At 42.3% G+C, this 22411-nt stretch overlaps 1 protein-coding gene across 2 annotated transcripts in view; it reads left to right on the forward strand.

Moving 5' to 3' along the window:
- Nucleotides 1-22411, forward strand: part of COL9A1 (collagen type IX alpha 1 chain) — a 97625-nt gene that overhangs the window by 17190 nt on the left and 58024 nt on the right. Inside the window, exons 1-4 of one of the 2 annotated variants that reach the window (XM_082218286.1) lie at nt 15761-15884; nt 16230-16303; nt 18170-18247; nt 18561-18693. In XM_082218286.1, coding sequence (XP_082074412.1) covers nt 15871-15884; nt 16230-16303; nt 18170-18247; nt 18561-18693 — 299 coding nt within the window. In that variant the 5' untranslated portion in view covers nt 15761-15870. Of the gene's footprint in view, nt 1-15760; nt 15885-16229; nt 16304-18169; nt 18248-18560; nt 18694-22411 lie in introns of those variants that run through there. The other variant, XM_082218285.1, reaches the window with a different exon arrangement.

Here is a 22411-nt window from a genome sequence, read left to right on the forward strand (position 1 = left end):
GGAATTTGTCCTTGAACTCTGGTCGTTCTTTTTCCTTGCCTGTATGGAGGATGGAGAGGCGTATGCAAGTGTGTGTAGAAACCAGCGTGCTGTACAGAGGTGATGTTTACATTGGTTTCTCCATCCTCTTTTGCCTCTGGTCCTGCTCACCACTGTTACACGACTCCTGGAAGGTTTGCAGACCTTGGGTTGAAAAAGGTGCCCTCCCACTGGTGTATGTGATCTCAGCCTAAGTCTTCACTGAACTCTGTGGACTTACTTCTGAGTATGTAGGAACAGGATTGCACTGGAAGCTATAGTTCCACAAGGCAGCTGTGCAGGAATTCTGGAACGTGTTCTCTTTGTGTCTGAACTTGTCTTTCCAGATGCTGCGTAATTGATGGGTAGGTAAAAGTATGAGGCAATATCTGCAGGAGGATTCAACCTATAATTATATACGATTTTGATTTATCACACATAGTTTTAAACTTACTTCATAAGAATATATGATGTCAGTATTTAGTATCTTATTTCCAGTGGTTGACTGCAAGAAAATTCTTTTTTTTATATAGTTACCATATGTGTTATTTTTTTCATGACAATTGCCCTTAACCCCCCCCCAAAAAAAAAATCTGTTCTTAGCTCTGTGTGGGAATTGAGGGGTTCATTCTAATGACTCTCAGCATCCTTAATAAACCACAGACCCCAGGATTGTTGAGGGGAAGCCACAGCAGTTTAAATTGGTATGATACTGCTTCAAATGTAAAGTGCAGATGGGGCCATATTCATATGTGAGTCACTGATGATTACTATTAGTATTATTTATACATTTGACAGCTCTCTTGCTATGAACAGTGCATATCACTGAATATTTATGATACAACACTAAAGTAGGTAATCATTACTCCCATTGAACACAAATGGAATTGGGTATTATGATGACAAATGACCTCCAGCCAAGCTGCATATGAACCTTGGTTTCATATATTTGAACCACATATTATTGCAAAACAAGAAGCCAACTGTGCTTTTGGTTTAATTTTTATTATATATTAGATATGATGATATATAAGATTCTATATTTTATATATATATATATATATATATATATATATATATATATTTGCTTTCGTAGATTTTCACGGGTACAGGAATGCACAAGGCACAAAACCACAGCTCGCCCCTATACACGAAGCCAAGCCAGAGCACAACTAAATGCAGCACAGCCATCTTCTCAGAAAAACTCTTCACAAGCTCAAGAGGTCAAGACACGAAAGCTTTAGCAACTAATCTACACTTAATGACCCACCCAGTGATATTCAGAATATCACTCATGAAATCACCCAAGATATCCCTCAAGTAATTAAGGAACAAAAGAAGAAAAGGCACACTAATCTAGGAACTTCCTCTCTGCCCAGAACGTTGGAGGCTATACACCACACCCCTCAACAGTATTTATAGGAACTCAAACACCAGACTCTGCTCTGTTCCAGTAACAAGAAGCCGAAAGCACCAGCCTGAAGATGACGAGTGAGACCTCGTCGAAACGTCGCCCAGACACCCCGACTCTTACACGGGAAGACACCCGAAGACACCAAAACCTGCATATATATATATATATATATATATATATATATATATATATATATATATATATATGCTTTCGTAGATTTTCACGGGTATAGGAATGTAGGTTTTGGTGTCTTCGGGTGTCTTCCCGTGTAAGAGTCGGGGTGTCTGTGCGACGTTTCGACAAGGTCTCACTCGTCATCTTCAGGCTGGTGCTTTCGGCTTCTTGTTACTGGAACAGAGCAGAGTCTGGTGTTTGAGTTCCTATAAATACTGTTGAGGGGTGTGGTGTATAGCCTCCAACGTTCTGGGCAGAGAGGAAGTTCCTAGATCAGCAAAATCCTCCATAAACACAATATCAAAACAGCCTTCTGCACCAACCAAAAAATAGCCAATATCCTCAGAAACCCAAAAGACAAAATCCAGCTGGAAAACCAAGGGGTCTATGAAATACCCTGCAAAGTCTGCCCAGCCACGTACATTGGACAAACAAACAGACGAATAAATGCACGTATCGCAGAACACAAGAATGCCGTCAAAAAAGAAGAAAAAACTTCCTCTCTTTTCCAACACATGAAAGAAACAGGACACGAAATTAATTTTGCAGATTCCAAATTGCTCTTTAATATGGAACATCACCACAAGAGAATAATCATGGAAGCCATCGAGATAGAGAAACACCCTCACAACATGAACAAGCGTGACGACACGTCCCGCCTGCCAGACATCTGGAAATTAGCCCTCCCCACAAAAACCGACACCAGAACCAGAGGCACACAGAACGCCGTCACCAATCAACCACACCAGACCCAAACCCAGACCCTCTCCACAGACATATTACAGACTCCATCCAGTAGCCAAACTATAGTGGCACCTCCGGATGCTGCACCCCCCTGCAATCCCTACACAGATCTGGCTGGCACAAGGCACAAAACCACAGCTCGCCCCTATACACGAAGCCAAGCCAAAGCACAACTAAATGCAGCACAGCCATCTTCTCAGAAAAACTCTTCACAAGCTCAAGAGGTCAAGACACGAAAGCTTTAGCAACTAATCTACACTTAATGACCCACCCAGTGGTATTCAGAATATCACTCATGAAATCACCCAAGATATCCCTCAAGTAATTAAGGAACAAAAGAAGAAAAGGCACACTAATCTAGGAACTTCCTCTCTGCCCAGAACGTTGGAGGCTATACACCACACCCCTCAACAGTATTTATAGGAACTCAAACACCAGACTCTGCTCTGTTCCAGTAACAAGAAGCCGAAAGCACCAGCCTGAAGATGACGAGTGAGACCTCGTCGAAACGTCGCACAGACACCCCGACTCTTACACGGGAAGACACCCGAAGACACCAAAACCATATATATATATATATATATATATATATATATATTACATATATATAAAGTTGATACATTTTAAATAAACCTAGTTTGCCTTGGTTTTACAATAAAACTGCTCCTACCTTTAGCTGAGGAGGCAAGTTCTGTTCAGCAGAGAAAAACAACAAGTTTTCTTCAACTTTTCATTCAGATTATCAGCAACAAGAGTACAATTTATGAGGGGAAACAAACACATCTGTCAGCCCCTTTTTAGTTTACCGCTAATTGTTATTCAACACTTACATGCAGCTAGAGTCCAGGTATGAGATCTACCATATTTTACACTTTCCCATGCACTAAATGCCTCATAAAAACAGTATGACTCCATGCCACCTATCCTTTGAGTCATTTAATGCAAGAAATGGAGTAACCTGCTAAATTATTTATTTCTCATAGAGTGACAAGGCTATGAAAACCCACAAACCTTGAGCATTTTGGTGCTGGCATTGATATGGGGGTCTATAATTCTACCCTTTCAAGTACCAATGGCCACACTCCCTTTTTACTACAGAGAGCACTCCAGGAGATTATGCAAGAACATAATTTTTTTGGGGGAGGGGGGACAGGGTAAACAAGCCTGCTAGATTTATTGATTATGCTACAGAGGGGATGTAGAGCTATAGCGTAATGAAGACAGAAACCACCGAAGTGTAGCCCTGAGTTGGTATTCAAGGATTTATATCATATATCATTTATGGTTCACATCTTTTGCAAAAAGATTCACAATCCAAGATCAGCAAGCAAATTTGCCTCCTTGCAGAAGGGCAGATTTAAATTGCTCAAAAGTCTTTCAAGGCCTCTAACTGCACAGTTTCCAAGGCAGGTCAAAGCAAAAGGACTAAAGAATAAACCTCTTTGGTTTTATCAGTAGCAGGTTATGTTTTGCGTGGGGGGGGGGGAGAGACCAGCATATGAAGTGAGCAAATCAGTTGTCTGGCCTATGTGATTTCTGACATTATTAGGGCATGGAACTGTCTTATGTGGAAACAACTCTCCTCAACAGTCAGGCGTGACATGAATAGGGCCTTTACAACTGTAGCGTTACGTGGGTTAAGACATATGGGTTCGTCTGGAAATTCTGAATCACCCAAAGCAAGTACCATGAATATTCCAAAGCAGGGTAAAAGGTTCATTAAGAGACAACAGAAGAGGAGATGCAATCAGACATATAATGTAACAAATTCAAAGATAGTGTGCTAATGACTACATTGACCTACTTTAGTTACTGAAGCTTACATGACTGATTTTTAGATAGTTTTGCAGAGTTTTTATTTCGTTCCAGGCAGACGTTTATTTTTTCAGGTAGAGAATAAAAGCCATTTAAAGTGTGTATACCTTGTGCCCATACCCCACCAGTCTTCCATGGTGGTGCTACCTCAAAAGAAAGCCTTCATTTATAGGAGAATTCTCAGGTATGAAGAGCGATCTTTTGGCAATCAGTTGGCACGTAACAGTTACATTTAAGCTTAGTCATCATGCTGATACTAGACCCGAGTCATACTGGCTAGGTAGGAAATGATGAACAGCTAACAGGAAGTATTTAAGGAAATCTTTCCATACCTGTTTGAAAGGATTATTCAGTAAGTGGCACAATGGGCATTAAATCAATGTAAGGCATTGCTGTAAAGCCAGTGAATAGGCAATACAGAATTTTACTATCAATACAATACAAATAAAGCATAGTTCTGCATATAAAAACGCATTGTTCTGTGTGAAAAGTAAAAAAAATTAAAATCAGCCCTTCTATTTGCAGCTAGGGCAGCATCAAACTGAACAGTAATTGCGTGTGCCATAGAGATTGTTCCAATTATGACAGAGTTGATGTCTTTCAAAACTGCCCAGTCGACTAATGAATTTAAAAGAGGAAGGCGTATGTTCCCTTTCCAGAACTCTTGTATAACCATTCCAAATTTCTAATCATTTATTGGCTGTAATTGTTGAAAGAAACAAACTTGACCACTGTCATAGAAGCTATGCGCACCCTGTGCCCTTAGATGAGAAAATAGCCATTCAGTGCTGTCCAAATTCTTCCTTAGAGGATTTTCGTTAGAATAGTCTGTTTGCTCTGCCAAACAGTGTCTCTGCTGCTGTTTGCTCTGGCATACAGTATTGTAAAAGTAGAGCACTGAATTGTGGGCTGAATTCTCTGTGTTATAAGAGCAATTAAGAAAATGCAGCCTTTATTTTAAAGAAGAGTCAGTATGTGAGTTTGGCAAACTATGGTTTGTAAAGAAAAGAAAAATGATGCACATGTTAATTAAAAGGAATGCTAACTAAAGATGAAATATGTATGAATGAATACTAAAGCTAATCACACGTGATATGGCCCAGCTGTGCACTAAGTCAGGCTCTCTCTTTCATGTAAGATAAAGGAAGGTAGGTTTATGTAACCATGTAACAGCAATCTTGGCAGCTCCATGTGGAACCAATCGGATATCTAGGGGCAAAATGAGGCAAGATAGTGGCAGATTCCATCAGCGATCTTTTCTAGATTGGTCCTCAGTGTTGTAAAAAAACAGTAAGTGTATTGACTTATGAAGATAGTAAGCAGAAAGTCAAGGGTGAGTTTGTTTTTTAAGGCAGCAAGGAAAAAATAAAAAGAAAATTGCAGAAAGAATATTAAAGTGGCAAGGGAAATATAACTGGGGGAGGGGAAGATCAGAATTGTTTGGAAAGAAGGCTTCCAAAGGGATGGAAAGACGATTGAATGGGAACAAACAGGAGGATGAACTAATTGCAGGGGCATACCTCAGGGTTAGAGACGTGGGTGGCGCTGTGGGTTAAACCACAGAGCCTAGGACTCTGAAGGTCGGCGGTTCGAATCCCTGTGACAGGATGAGCTCCCATTGCTCGGTCCCTGCTCCTGCCAACCTAGCAGTTCGAAAGCACGTCAAAGTGCAAGTAGATAAATAGGTACTGCTCTGGCGGGAAGGTAAACAGCGTTTCCATGCGCTGTTCTTGTTCACCAGAAGCGGCTTAGTCATGCTGCTTAGTCATGTCGGGCCACATGACCCAGAAGCTGTACGCGGCTCCCTCGGCCAATAAAGCGAGATGAGCGCCGCAACACCAGAGTCGGTCACGACTGGACCTAACGTTCAGGGGTCCCTTTACCTTTACCTACCTAGGGGTTAGCTAGGTTGGCCCCTGCCAACAATGCAGGGTAGCTGCTCACTCTTGCAAAATTTGTGCCTCCAGGCATGGGCTGTTGCAGCATTCCCATGGAGCCCCCTTCCCAGTCAGTTGGCAGCACTGGTGGCTAGCACAACAGGGCTCCCTCTGCCTAGTGCAGCCGCTGCTCCCTGCCCTCTGTTCCCCCTGCTTGCCACAAGGGAGTGCAGCCTTCCAGCTGATGATTGAGAAGGATCAGGCAAGGCTCTTAATTCAGCATAGCTGAGTTGCTTCGCCCTGGTTTCCTTCCCGCCTTGGCCAATTTACAGTGTGAGCGCACCCCAAAGAGCAACAACCATTGACTTAAGCAGGGCTTACTTCCGAGTAAAGTGTGCAGAGGGGCACAACCTCCAAGTTAGTGCTTTTCTGCTGGCTCCTTGTCAGAAGTAACAAAAAGGCAAGCAAGGTATTTTCAGAAGTTCCTGACTCTGGATTTAGGCTTGCAGTCCTGTGTACCCACTTTCCTGTTAGTAAGCTCAATTGAACTTAGTGGGAATTACTTTTGAGTAAAGCAGAGACATCACCTTGCCAACAAAGGTCCATATAGTTAAAGCTATGGTTTTCCCGGTAGTGATCTATGGAAGTGAGAGCTGGACCATAAAGAAGGCTGATCACCGAAGAATTGATGCTTTTGAATTATGGTGCTGGAGGAGACTCTTGAGAGTCCCATGGACTGCAAGAAGATCAAACCTATCCATTCTTAAGGAAATCAGCCCTGAGTGCTCACTGGAAGGACAGATTGTGAAGCTGAAGCTCCAATACTTTGGCCACCTCATGAGAAGAGAAGACTCCCTGGAAAAGACCCTGATGCTGGGAAAGATGGAGGGCACAAGGAGAAGGGGACGGCAGAGGACGAGATGGTTGGACAGTGTTCTCGAAGCTACCAGCATGAGTTTGACCAAACTGTGGGAGGCAGTGGAAGACAGGAGTGCCTGGCGTGCTCTGGTCCATGGGGTCACGAAGAGTCGGACACAACTAAACGACTAAACAACGACAAAGACATTTTTATGATTGTGCTGGTAAATGCCTATCTTGAGTCATGCCTGTTCTTGATCTAATGATCATAAATTGTCATCTCTGATCAAGACCCCTGGCAATAAACTATCAAGAAAGATGAAGTTTGTCTACTTTGAGATCAGCAACTAGGCTGGGTGGTGGTGGTGGAATTGATCGTACCTGTATCAGCAGTTCTGGTTTGGTTTCAAAAGCTGCCGCTCCCTTCCCTGGCCTTCCAAGGAGAGGAAGGCAGCTCCCTGATTGCCGTTCCCAAGTCTTTGATTCAAAACTGGCAGTACAGAATGTTTACAGAGTGAGGTGACCGCCCTTTCTTTATATGTGTGACTTGGAAGGTCATCTTGATGACAGCAACATTTGTATCATGGGCTGAATTTTTTAAAGAAACACTCTGATTAAGACTTACTTATTCATATGCAGGGGGGGACGCGGGTGGCGCTGTGGGCTAAAGCCTCAGCGCCTAGGGCTTGCCGATCGAAAGGTCGGCAGTTCGAATCCCCGCGGCGGGGTGCGCTCCCGCTGCTCGGTCCCAGCGCCTGCCAACCTAGCAGTTCGAAAGCACCCCCGGGGGCAAGTAGATAAATAGGTACCGCTTACCAGCGGGAAGGTAAACGGCATTCCGTGTGCGGCTCTGGCTCGCCAGAGCAGCGTTGTCACGCTGGCCACGTGACCCGGAAGTGTCTCCGGACAGCGCTGGCCCCCGGCCAATAAATGTGAGATGGGCGCACAAACCCCAGAGTCTGTCAAGACTGGCCCGTAAGGGCAGGGGTACCTTTACCTTTACCTTTTTATTCATATGCAGGAGATACTCAATTTAAGTGCTGAAATATAAGTGGGCCAGACTCCTGGTCTGCGTTTTGTTTTGTTTGATGTGTTGGCGTAGTGCTTATTTCTTTATTTCAGATTTTAGGGAGAAGGAATAAACCATACTGTACCGGTAATTAGCAGTTGCATTTTAATTGGACTTCTTATTTTATTTTAATTAAGAGCAACTAGACCTGGGGCAAACTTCCAATATATGCTCTTGCTCATTCACCACCTACTAGATGCCCTCATTTCTCCAATGTAGGACAGCACCATGCCCATCCTTACAGGAATGATATTCTGACAAATCTATCTTTCAGACTGCTCAACACCATTGCATTATTCCAGTTTAGTCAAGAGTGATGTATCCAACTCTAAAATAGCCACTAATTTTCTGGGATTGTTTTCTTGTTAGCAGTGGCCTACATAAATAAAAGTAGAGTCATCTACTTTTAATGGAAGTTTCCTGATTCAAACCCTTTTATTATTCCTAAAAACATGACAAATGCATGATTTTTGAATGACAACTTTCTCTGCCATTTTATTTTCCACAGTATCAACAGTATTTATGTAATCTTTGGGCTATGAGATGCACTTCTGCCATCTTTCACTGCATTGCTAAAACAATTCCTGGCATACATTTCTATTTCTGACAATTGGCATTGAGATTTAAGGGAACATCCAGTGAGAACTATCAGATGCTGAAATTATAGAATAGTCATCTCTATTCTGGAGTGCCACACAGGTCTATTCTGTCCATCAAGCTTTTCAACATACATGCCATTTATTTATTTTTAAGTATCTGTATAAAACAGCCGGGAGATATTGTCCAGAGTTTTGGAGTAGGTTGTCATCAGACCTCTCATCTCTGTTTTCTTCTTGCCATCTCTCCTTCATCTCTCCTGAAACAGACTTGGCAGTTTTGTATTTGAATGATTACCTAAGTATGGTAATGGGAGTGAATAACCTGACATAATTAAGGCAAGACAGAGTTCCTCACGGTGGGTGGTCCTAGAACAACACGCAAAAGCAGAAATGCCAGTTCTGGATGGTTCACATTCCTCCTCCTGAAATAGCAGGACTGCAGTTTGTGGGCGCTCCTGGTTCTGGGTCTCCTGGATTTTCCGGCCGATTCTGTATCCCAAAGCATGTTTGGCAAGCTTTGGCTCAACACCAGCTGTGCTCCTTCTTACAACAACAATAACTTGGCCATGACTGTTGGCCTCTTTACTTTTATAACTAGACTTCTGTAATGTGAAATATGTAGGACTGAGGACAACTTGGACACTTCTGCTAGAGCTGAATGTAGCAGGAGCATATAAGACAACTACTGCTAGAGCTACATGCTGCTAACCTCTTAACTTTACATCACTATGCAACCTGAGAGAGCAACCTCCTCCATGCTCCTTGCCATTCATTGATTTTGGTAATGAGATTTTGCTTTGGGTGCCACCTCTGCTGCATATCAATATGTCTTCAGCAGCCAACAGAGCTGCTTCTTTTATTAGCAATGGTCCAGAGACATGCTACATCAAAGTGAATGGGTCAATTTGGCATGCTTATTTCAGACAGGCTTTCATGGAATCATGGAGTTGGAAGGGACCATGAGGGTCTTCTAGTCCAACCCCCTGAAGTGCAGGAATCTTTTGCCCAACTTGAGGCTTGAACCCACAACCCTGAGATTAAGAATCTCATGCCGTACTGACTGAAGGTGCCAGAATTGCAGTTCGTGCCATTCATTTTTTGTTTATCTCTCATTAGGATTTATTTATTGTTTGCATTTTGTTTTACTAAACTCCACTTTTATGAGAATTTTAAAACTGAAAAAAAGGTTTTATTTTTTTGATATAAATAAATAATGCGAACATACACAGTGCACCCCACTATGAACACAAAAATAGTTTGAAATCACAGTGAGGTTGATCACTAGTTACATTTTTTAAAAGATAAAATGGGGCATTTTTATATTTTCTTTTTCAAAAACAGATTGAGTACATGACTAGAAGGATATGATCATTAAGAACTATTGGCTACAACATTTAACTTGGCTTGATTTAATGAGATTGGTTAATTTAGTGGGCACAATGGCACTCGCTTCAATGTAAGCATTGTACACAGAATAATGTGAGAATAGATCTCAACTATGGGTGTATTTTGTTTCAAACACATATGCCTGATCATTTTCTTCAATGTTGGGCAGAAGGAACTTCCCAGTTCAATATAGGCTATGGAGTAGCCCATTCCTGTCCAGGGTCCTAGCATGCAGAATACTTCCACAAAGAGCAATAATAGCTTGTGCACTCAGTAGAGGTGATGTAGATGAAAGAACGAATCTGTCGCCGTGTGGGGATACAGTCTTGCATTTCCATATTTGTGTGCTGATCTTTACAACAAGGGAAGAGATGGACAACACTATATGATTGAGCTATATTCCAGTAAACTGTATCAGGGATATTATATACAGTACATTAAACTATTCCTGTTGAATACAATAGCAGATTTGGATGTTATTTATTTTGCATCACAGGGTGTGGGGGGCACTTCTTTTTCCTCTTGTTTCTTATTTCATTGTAATATAAACACTGAGCTGTTGTACTGAACTTTGCACATGTACTTCAGTATTTAGCTGCTGCTTTCTTACCAGATGATTTAGGACCTTAATTCAGACGGTCCTTTATGCCTTCTTAACCCTAAGATCAGAATGCAGTAAAGTGATAATACCTGAGACGGCCCTTGACAACTGCTTAGAGAATTCAGTTGGTACCCAATGTGTTGGTGCACATAGGGTGTGGTATAGAGGTTAGAATGTTGGACTAGTAGCAGAGAAGCCCAAGCTCCAATCCACATTCAGCTGTGAAGGTCACAAGTCTAACCTACATCACAGGCTTGTTGTAAGGACACAGTGGGGTGGAACAACATTCCCTGCTCTCAGCTCCTTGGAATGACGGGATTAAAATGTCATAGATAAATATATTTGTTATGCTTCCTGGCTTGCCTAGGTTATGTTCTAGCAACATCCACGTGCTCTAGCAACATCCAGATATTAAAGGTCTGTGTCAAACCTTCCTTTTTAGCGTTTCCAGCTGAGTTACTTGTGGGGAAAGGGGGCAGCCTGAGGAAAAGGTGGGGTTGGTGGCATGGAGACCTCTCCTGGGTCATGTGCCTGCTGGTGACATCAGCAGCAGGAATATGACAGAAACCCAATTTGGAATAGGGCTTAGCCAAAAATAATCATTTTAACTTATCCAGTAGACACTCTCTCCTCCTCCATTTTTTTTTTTTTTAATGCAGCGCAATTCCAAATTGGAGTGCATTTCAAGCTGGTTCAAACATGCATCTATGTTCTAGGTCAGTGTTTACTAAACTTGGTTTTCCAGCTAATTTTGGACTACAACCCCCATCATCCCTAGCTAGCAATACCAGTGATCAGGGATGATGGGAATTGTAGTCCGAAAACAGCTGGAGACTCAACTGTCTTCTTCCTACAGGCACCAAAGCTTTAGTTTGAACACCTTTTCAAGGTGCTCAAATGCCATTTTTGTTTGGTAGTAAAGGGACGCGCCATTCTTAAGGAAATCAGCCCTGAGTGCTTACTGGAAGGACAGATCGTGAAGCTGAGGCTCCAATACTTTGGCCACCTCATGAGAAGAGAAGATTCCTTGGAAAAGACCCTGATGTTGGGAAAGATGGAGGGCACAAGGAGAAGGGGATGACAGAGGACGAGATGGTTGGATGGTGTTCTTGAGGCTACCAGCATGAGTTTGACTAAACTGCGGGAGGCAGTGGAAGACAGGAGTGTCTGGTGTGCTCTGGTCCATGGGGTCACGAAGAGTCGGACACGACTAAACGACTACACAACAACAAAAAGGGACGTGGGTGGCACTGTGGGTTAAACTGCAGAGCCTAGGACTTGCCGATCAGAAGGTCGGTTCGAATCCCCACGACGGGGTGAGCTCCCGTTGTTCGGTCCCTGCTCCTGCCAACCTAGCAGTTCAAAAGCACGTCAAAGTGCAAGTACATAAATAGGTACCGCTCCGGCGGGCAGGTAAACGGTATTTCCGTGCGCTGCTCCAGTTCGCCAGAAGCGGCTTAGTCATGCTGGCCACATGACCCGGAAGCTGTATGCCGGCTTCCTCGGCCAATAAAGCGAGATGAGCGGCGCAACCCCAGAGTTGGCCACGACTGGATCTAATGGTCAGGGGTCCCTTTACCTTTAATCTAGTGAGTGTGGCTTAGGGTGATTTTGGTGATACATTGGAAATAATGTTTTTTAAAAAATGTGTGTGTGTGTGTGTGTGTGTGTGTGTACACGTACACACACACCAACCCTGAAGGTGTAAGGCAGGGTCAGTTGTAACACTTAGACCCAGATTTTTTTGTATGGAGACCTACAAATTTATTTGGAATGCAATATAAGGTTATATAGCTGAGTAAACTCTCTCGGGTTTAAATATATGTTGCAGGTGGGGCTGGGAAGGGCATAGCAAGCCAAAACAAAACAAAACAAAACAACAAAGCATTTATTCAAGCAATGTATGCATCAATCAGAGAAGGAAATGTATCCAGCTCCCAGTTAATATCTGTGTTACTCAAAACTTAATTACTTCACAGCATGTAGTGACATCAAAAGGAATGCCATATGTTGGGAAATAGAGGGAGATCTCAACATCTTGCTTATGTTTTCTTTCACACAGCCACATGTGAAATACAGGAATGTAGGCAATGGCAAAGGGGAAGGCAGAGAAATGAAGGAGGAGACAGCTTGCATGGGAATATAAGGAAGCAGAAGCAAGAATGAAATCACATCAAAGCCAGCATTGCTTTCAATGGGATTAGATAGCCACAGAAAACAATTTCAGCTCTTAACTGAACATTATATTCTTACATTACTATAGCTTTATGTTCTGGTCCCCCCCCCCCTTTGCATCTTCAACATCTGCTTAGAAATAATAACAGGAACTGGTGATTGCATTTTCTCTTCCACCTGCCATTCCACATACCATGTTCCTTCCCACCTGTCCCTTCTCTTTCTTTCAAAGGGATACCAAACAAGACTGGGGATGTTTGACAGGTCCATTGTTGCCCAGAGTATGGGCCATTATTTTCTTCTACCCTTTTATCGTCTCTAGTCATTCCAGCCAAACAGATTCTGCAGATTGTTTTGTAAACTTGCAAAACCTGCAGAGACCATAATGAAACAGAACAACAGCAAAGTGAATGTGTGTGATTTGGACAGCAATGGTTCAGCCGTAACACCTCCAGAATGAAGCAGGGAGAGAATTTTCCCTCTTCCTTTTGCACCATTTCTTCCTTCCTCTGAGCTGTTCCAGGAAATCTACAGGAGAGAACGGGGGTGGGGGTGGGGGGGGGAGCAACTGGAAAGCCAGATGGCAGCCTTGAGGAAGCTATATTCAGTCTGCAAGCTGCCAGTTACTGGCACCTATAATAGCACAGATAATATACTTTCTGATCTGCTGTGAGGTGAAACTGGCATTGGCGCCCATCAGTGAGCTGTCTGCTTCACTAAAATCGACAGGAAAGTCCTTGTGGATGGGGGAGCACTGTATGTGCACTGAATCTTACATTCCTGCAAGGGATTTATTGGATTGGACTGATAGGGACTTAGGGAACAGAGAAGGCATCTTTGAGACCCTGCTACCACTCGCCCAGCTTTCTGCACCATAAAAAGATATTCATGTGTTCAGAGCCATCACAATCTCCTTCTCCACTAGAAACACCTGCACAACAGCCATAGCCAGCTGTGGCTTCCCTGCTCATCATCTGTGGTTAAAACTCTAGGACACCTTAACTTTCATCCAACTGACTTAAAAAAAAAAATCACACTCATGGTTTTTGGGGTGTATTCTATACTCTTAGGCAACTTTCCATTGTATGGCGGGGTAGAATACACACTTCAGAAAATCTGTTTTTCTGCAGTGTTAGAATACGCAAGCCCCCAGAGCCAGAAAACACTTGTTCAGAGGAGGTAAAATTTGTCTGTGCGGTAAATATTTGCAGTTTTCCCATTGAAACCAAAGGGTCCCGAGGAGCACGTAGTTACTTGGGAATGACAGAGCCAATACAAGAGGTTGCAAGGCAGCTGTTGGGCAATTCAGTAGACTAGAAAGAGGAGACATGAAGTATATGACACATCGTGGACCTGATAGTGACTATGAATAGCTCACTGGTTTCCCAGGAAGTAGGATTGGGCTGTCTGACACACATTTACTCATACATCTTTTGCAGATGCAATTTATATTGAGTCAGCCATAATGATTTGATTATCCAATTAGGATGTCACTTTATTGTCCATCACATGCCTGTTCAATTTGACTTGAGAATTGAGTTCATATTGACTGACACCTGCAAACCTGTTCCTGTTGTGTTTCCACTTCAGTAGCTTTGTACTTAGATGCTTCAAGAGCAACAGTAAGTTCTATTTTGGGTGGGAACGCTGTGCTATGTGTGATACAGCTGAAAATCACAAGCCTGGAAGATCAGAGAATGCACCTTGTGTTGACTTACCTTGCTGGCTTCCTCTGTAATAATTTTTACATTGACTTCTGTTGGGAGACTTCAGTACAGTTGCTGTCTTTCATAATGACTGTCCTTATGGACACATACATGCAAAGTAGCAGAAAGCGGTACAGTTAACTGAAACTCAGTTCAAACAATTCCAATTATGTGCCCCAAGATATACCACAGAGAGGCAAAGCCAGACTTATTAAAAATGTGATTCTGGCCTTAGACAAGAGCTCTGTTTTCCTTTTCTCAGACACTCACACTACTCTAAATAATAATAGTCAATTTACGCCAGTGGTGGCCCATGCAGTTCTCTCCTTGTTGGATATGGAAAATAGATCTTATTATCTTTGACCACTGGCTTTCGCTGATCTGCACCATGTTTTTCACAATGCTGTCTTTCTAAGTTACAGTAACTGATATTTTCCTTTTGAAACAGAGCGTGCGAGTCAGGAAATAGTTTGCTCCAACCACGTTTTATTGTATTCTGTCTGGACGTTAACAGAGAAGCCCTTCTCCTTTGTGTACTTCGGGAGCTTTTTACAGTGAGGCCTTTCTAAAGCTCTTTGGTTTGTGCTGATTTATAATCTCTTGTAGCTTTTACTGAAAGTCTTCTAGGAATTAAAGCAATCTCCCTCTCCTGCGGCCCCTGCACCAGACTATCATGAGCTGATGATCCACTGGGTTTCTCGCCCTCTGTCCATCCACATAGACAGATCTACCTGTGTGGTTTTCTGTGCTTGAAAATATATCCAAACTAAAGTGACTGGTTAGAGACTGATTAACCTGCCTGGTCGCAATATATAACTAGGTAATCTGTATTCTTTGGCAAGATCCGTACTTAAGCAGTGAACCCTATATAAATGGCTTGCTTCTGTTTCAGCAAAATTCCTCTACTGCAGGACTGGGAGCTGAGAGACTGCCTCATTAGGAAGTCAGTGAGAAATGAGAAGTTCCTCCCCCCACCCATGGCAGCATTTGAACTTACCCTGATTAGTGGAATTGCCAAAGTATACATAATCTTTGCTGGGTCACCTCCAGGGTCTAACCTCATGTTTCTTTCCCATCAGCTACTCCCCTCCCTTCCTTTCCTGCCATGCTCACTCACTGGGCAGCACTGTTTAACTTAGGAATTCCTACTTATATCCACACCCCTCGCTCCTGCTCCCCTCCCCTTTTTTATATCCCAGCTAAATTCCTCCCGCATGTCCCCTCGGGAACACGTAGGCCTGCTTAGTGCCCACCTCCACTTCTCATCCAGATTATTAAAACGGCTCCAACCGTTGGTGTTTCTTCGCACACACAGACGCCTTTGCAGGAGGACAGAGAGCACTGACTCTGGGACCCTGTCACCCTTAAGTTGATGGGACCATAGGCAGAAAATTCAGCTGCTTAGGTGCCTAAGCACAAAAACCGGGTGGGGAAATGCAGCACAACCGGTAAGTGATGTACTGCATATCTAACTGAGGGGCGCCACTGATAGAGGAGGAAAGAACAATTAATTGTATTTAAAATAGGCTTTGCTGCCCTCTGTGTCTTCCTTTTTCCTTCTGACAGTTATATATGTAAGAACAGGTATCTGAGACAAATGCTAAGGCAACGTTTTGTTGTACTGTTGGGGGAAAAGACACAAACCCGAAATTTTGGAGCTTTGCTTGCCATCTGTGCTAGCAAAGATTTAAGTCGTGCTTTTATGCATTTTATATGCACGACTGTGAGATGAAAGTGGGTGACATTATTAGGCCGTGTATGTTCATGTTTAAGCTGTCTTTCTTTCCTTACAGGCAATACCAACTTTTCTGTTATTTGTGCTGTTTTCTTGGGTTTCTGGCATCCGCTACTGCTCAACAGCAGACAAGTAAGGGTCTGTTTTATTACATGTAGTAAAGATGTTGGCAGTGAAAACAGTTCTACTGTACTCAGAGCCTTCTCCTGCAATCCTATACCCATTTATACAAGGGCAAGTACCACTGAACTCGGTGGGGATTACTTTTGAGTAGACATGTATAGGATTGCACTGTAACAAATTGAGCAATGGGATTAGATTCTTATGTGTGCGTGATAAATGTGGGTATGTAAATGAGAAAGAAAGGCAGCTTGAATTTTTGGAAAACAGTGCCTTTTGATATCTGGCATTTAAACCTATCTCTTACATTTAACATTTTAAAAAATGCAACGTAAAGGAAATAGAGCGAACATTATTATATTCTTAAAATTACACATTTATAAATTAGCATGGTGGTGAATTTTATTGGATCCACATTTTCTGAATGTGAATTGGATTGCATTGTACAGAACAACTTGAGGGAGAGTTCTGTATAGCCCAAAAGCAGGAGCTCATACAATGCAGAGTCAATAAAAAATGCAACCTCAGTAAAACAGGTACACTTAAGCCTCTTAATAATGACAAAGAATCTTATGACTCCTCAAAGATTAACAAATTTTATTATGATGTAAGTGGCTAGCAAACATTTCCCTTTGTAAATTTCATTCCTTGGGACCAACATATCTCCAGCTGTCTATTAAGAAGACCTGTTGGACATGGACAATAAATACTAATTAGCAAAATGAAATGCCTAAAAGAATAGCAAGCTCAGCTCTTGGGGAAGAAGAGGCAACAGATTTTGCATGTTCCATTTTCTAGGCTTGGAAAATGGAAATCTACATCTAAGTGTCAGTTCTTGAAATAGACCAGACGCTCTCTGTATTCTGGAAAGGTGTCTCTTTTCAAACTGTGTAAGCCTTTCTTCCAGCCTCCAGTGACATTTTCCATCTTGGCTTGAAATATTGCATAGGTAGAATCCCTAAAGCTACCTTAAACCAATGTTTAAGTTTCCTTTCTGGTTCTTTAGGGAGGGGTTTAGGGTGTCGGATGAATGTGCTGTGATGTGTGTTCACAGAGAGGGGGTGTTTCAAACAGTGAAATGGCTACTTGTTCATGCAAGAGGCTTTTGAAAAAAGTTCTTCTTCAGAACTCCCTCCCAGCTCTTACTCTCACCTTACAGGGCTTGTTGTGTGCTCAAACATGGGAGAGGAAAGAGTGGGAACATCTGAAATATCAAAGAGGAAGGGAAGGAAGCCAAGAGGTTGGATTCCAACTGCTGGTTTTGCTGGAGCAGAGTTGGCACTGGCTTTCTTTGAATTATATATAGGTGTTGACTTAGCTAACTAGCTAGCTACAACTTTTTCATGGTTGTCCAAACCACAAATAGCTCTGCACTGTAGAACTCTTTATATTACAAACCCATGTCAGAGAAGGCAGAGGTTCTTCAGAAATGGCAGGGAAGGGAAGGGGTGTTTCTCTACTGCTCTCTGTTTTATACATTTCCCAAGAAATCTAATACAATTAATCTGGCCATTGTGGATGTGATGACAGTCTCAGACAGTCTCACCATTAGCTTCAATTGCTCCAGTTTGGCCCTTTTTTCCTCCGGTGACTTTTCATTAATTATGTTTCCTCTGGAGCCTTTTGCACCCCAACCCTAAATAAAATAATATTGGAAGTAAATACTATTAATTTCTATGAAGTTAACATCCAAGGATATGACTCAACGTCCGAGGCTATTCAACAGCATGAAGGTTGGTTTTTGGGTTTTGTAAGCTAATGGGTTTTTATTGTTGTTTTGGAATGTAACCTGCAGTGGGACCATCACAGGAAGGTTAGGCTGATAAACTGATAAATTAAATAATGGACATAGATACCTGTGTCTGGTGTTTCTTGCAGGATTTCCACTTACATTCAATTCCAACACAAAGACTGACCTCTGCCCACCAACTAGGTTTCGCCAAGATGATCTACCAGGCAAGTATACACTAACGGTGTCTTTCAAATAAATTGTTTCTTTTTGAAAACTGCATCCTTGCGGACGAAGCTATCTGTCTATTATCTTGCTTCCTTGTGTCAATCGTTATGTCCAAGATTTCTCACCACATTATTAAAAACATAAAAACCAAACGTTTTAATTTAATTTAAAACAGTTTTTTTTAAAAATGAGTTAAAACAGCGGGGGGAGTGCATCTCAAAAGAGAGACCAAAGGGAAAACGTAGGCTAGGTTTTCAAGCTACATGATTGCTCAATGGAAGATTTTTAAAATGTGCATATTTGTTCCTTTAGGATATGACCTGATTTCACAGTTCCAACTTGATAAAGCTGCTTCCAGAGGCATCATCCAGCGTGTGGTGGGCTCCACAGCTTTACAAGTGGCTTTCAAGTTAAGCACAAATGTAGACTTCAGGATCCCAACTAGGTAATCTATACTGTTGCTTTCATTATTTCTTTTTAAATCTATGTTTAAATGCACAACTCTCCATTTACTTAGCGGGGCAAACTACCCTGCAAGATTTAAATTGTGCCCTCCATCCCACGAATTAATTCCCTCTTTTGCTTCTGGGTGAAGCCACCCAAATTTATTGTGTACACCAGCTGTTTGCGTTGCGATGCATGCAAATAGCATCTGAATTCAGAGTGAAGTGCTTGTGCAACTACTCTACGTGCTGCGTTCTTTTCCAGTTGAGCCTTTCTGTTGTTTCCAGAGATTACCAAGGGTGAGTTCATATATGAATATTCATTAATTGAAGCCCACAGTATCAAGTCCCAACTTCCACGTGTGAAATAGCCCTCATGGCCAGACAGACAGGGTCATATCGCTCCATGCTGCCTCTAGCGCAATGATTCCCAGTCAAGGAGCGTCACACATTCATCTGCAAGTAACTGAGTGGTAATTCTCTGAGTGATGAGACGTTGAGTATGGTACCTTACTATCTCATAAGACAGGTACTAACTTTTATGTGGAATATCTTACACTTTTTTTTTTACAGACATCCGACAGGGTCACCCAAGCAAGCATTGCCCTGCAGCTTCTCCACCACTATTAAAACAGCAAAAGAAAAGAGACTACTGAATATGCATTTTCACTTACGCACTTAAACTAAATTCACTCTGGCCCCACCATTGATATTGCACAGATTTGCAACTGCTTCTCAAGTACCCAACACACGTGATTGTGTGAACCGGTCAGTTGAAATTGGCGATATTCACAAACAGGGACGCAGACTTATAAAAAATATTGGGGGGGGGGGGGGAGCTCATGAATAATAAATAAGCTCATGAATATGCAAATAAAGTGGTGCCGCCTCCTCGTGAGCGAATAGGGGAGAGCGTGCTGCGCCTATTAATCAGCTCCAAAGGAAATTGGGTGGAGCTTTTGCTCGGGAGGGAGGGCAGGAGGCATGCAGGCAGCCCGACCCTGTGCATTTTGGGCTGGGGGAGGGGCGGCGATGGCGCTCTGCTGGAGGGGCGCCGGAGATTATTGGGGGGGCAGAGCCCCCCAAACGAATTTTTGAGGGGGCTCGGGCCCCCTCAAGCCCCATGGAGTCGGCGCCTATGTTCACAAATAATAAGAGCCCCAACACTGTTTTGCACAGACTTCAGGAAGCCTGACGCTGGCAAACTCTCAACCGGCTACATTTTGTCCTTATTTTTCCAGCATTAAAAAAAATAAAATTTTAAAGAGAAATGATACGTTAGCATATAAAACAATTTATTAGGGCAAGATATATTCCCACCTTATAATGTGGAACATGTTAGAATCTTAAAACATTTCTGCCACAATTAGAATCTTTTGTGAGCTAGGAGAAAGAATGTGGCATAGTGGCTTACCAAGGTGCAGCACAGCAGATTATATTTACAGGCATCAATTCCAGGTTCACAAATTAATAGTGGGTGTTTAATCTGTGAGCGAATTGCAGAGGCCACCTTAGATGAGGCTGTAGCATATTTTACGCAACTTGCCTAGCCTGACTGTGAGTAATACAGCCGTTCCAGAATCCTGCTAATAAAGCCGTTACACCTCAACGCCCTACACTATCGTTTATTCATATATGAAGCATGTAATTATTTTTAATATTAGTCTGGAGCACAACAGCAGCCAGCTATTATGCAGGAAATGGGCTAGCTTTCCTGTAATTTGTCTGGGTATGGTTGAAAGGACTCGCTGTCTTTCCTCAAAGAATGCAGCAGTTTAAAGCAGTGATTGAATCGTGTGCCACCTGGTGGCTTCAAACAGTTGCAGCGGTGCTGTTCACCAAAACCGGTGCTGAAAGAGCCACTCAGGGTTATTCTTCTGTTACAGATTTGCATATAGGATGAAGCAGATTGGTTTTGCAGTGCATTCCTCTATATATGCTATCCATTCTTAGCTTTGTTGTTATGGGCAGGGGTCACAGACCTTCAGTGTTGTTAGTCCTACCCACCCACTCCCCTCAAAAAGTTCAAACTCATTCTTGGTATTACATTGGGAATTGGATATCATGAACTAAAAGTCTAAGCTCAAGGGTGCCACAGAGCAAAGCAGGTGTGACAGATTTGTCTCAAACATATCAGATGGAGTACTAGACTATTTACAAGTGTTTTGTCATAAAAGGATCACTTTAAGAAGCTATACGTACCTAAGAAACTATGACATATTTTGTTTCTATAAGTACCTTCTATTTTACTGGTTGGCAACCCTGCATTAATACGTAAGTCCTTTCGTTTTATATCTGTGATGTATGGGATTTCCCTCTGGGTGTATGGGATTTCCCTCTGCACCCCACCCCATTTTTTAGATTTGCCATAGTCTCTCAACAGGTAAAGCAGGATTGGAGGTGATCTGCTGAGTTAAAAGAGGACCACGGTTGCTCTCAGTGCGGTGGAGGTCAGAGTGGTTGAACTATGCATCCATTCAAGCCCAGTGGCATCATTTCCCCTTGACATCACTTCCTCTTCTTTGCTAGGAGGAAGACCGAAGTGTGTGTGTGTGTGTGTGTGTGTGTGTGTGTGTATTTAATGAGTTTAGAGAAGCACATGTAGCTCAGCAGTAGCTGGGAGGACACCATGTTGTCAACCCTGGTGTTACTTTTCATTTATTGCTAAAATCAACACCAAATACTCATAACAAATTTGGATGCTTTTCATCTTTTTTGAGTCAGTGGCTGAGATCCTTTCTTTGTAATCATGTTCACTATAAGGAACATTGCATTAGATAAAAAGATAAAAAGCATTAAGGCTGAAATCCTATGCATACTTAACGTGGTAGTAAAGACTGAAACCACTGGGTGATGATTTGTAGGACTGGGCTGTGTAAGCATATAGTAATATATTCCCTGCTGTGCAATGAAGAGGCTGCATCTCTCAAACCCAGAGAGCCATATATAACAATACTATCTTTGTTTGGGTTTTATTCTATGAGTTTTTAAGTATAAAAGGAAAAGATAAAGGAGCTCTGAATGTACAGACAGCAAGAGCAGAGTGATGTTGCTCAAATTATTTAGTTCTTGAGGTCTTGGCTGTCAGTGGATATTTCCTCCCAGGGTGGAAAGGCAGTGCCAGATGTTGAATAGCTGATCGTGCAACAGCAATAGGGATGCACCCACTGGTTCCTATGCCAGCATGTCTTTTTGCTGCCTCATGGCATTATTGCAAGCAATTAACAATTTAAGAACACATAAGTTCAAGAAACACCTGTTTCCAGACTTCGGAAAACTGCTGAGGCATCACTGGGTCTGGATTTTCAAGATGCATATTTAAAACTGTTGAAAGGCCACCTCAGTTTTCTACCACCTCTATAACAGATCCAGCAGCCTCTACCATATTAGGATTACTGAGCATGTTAGGTTCCTCCACCCCAAGTGTGACTTTAGTGGAGATGGATAAAAAAACAAAAGTAGAACATAAGGATTCAATGTGTCAAAGTGGATCTTATATTTTTGGGTTGTTTTTTTTTTTTTTTTTTTGTCTTTGTGTTGTTCATAAAAGTAGACCATACCCCTCATGTGCCTCCATGGTTAATGAAGTAAAGATCCCCTCTTATGTATATCCTTTACATGGCATATTAGAAATATTCTAGCAAATATTTTAAAAATGTGTCTGCGACTGCAGCACCAGCTAAGCTATTTCTCTCTCCCCCCCCCCCCCGAGCATGCAAA

Source organism: Podarcis vaucheri (genome assembly GCF_965113315.1).
Source record: "Podarcis vaucheri genome assembly, chromosome: 3".
Lineage (NCBI taxonomy): Eukaryota > Metazoa > Chordata > Lepidosauria > Squamata > Lacertidae > Podarcis > Podarcis vaucheri.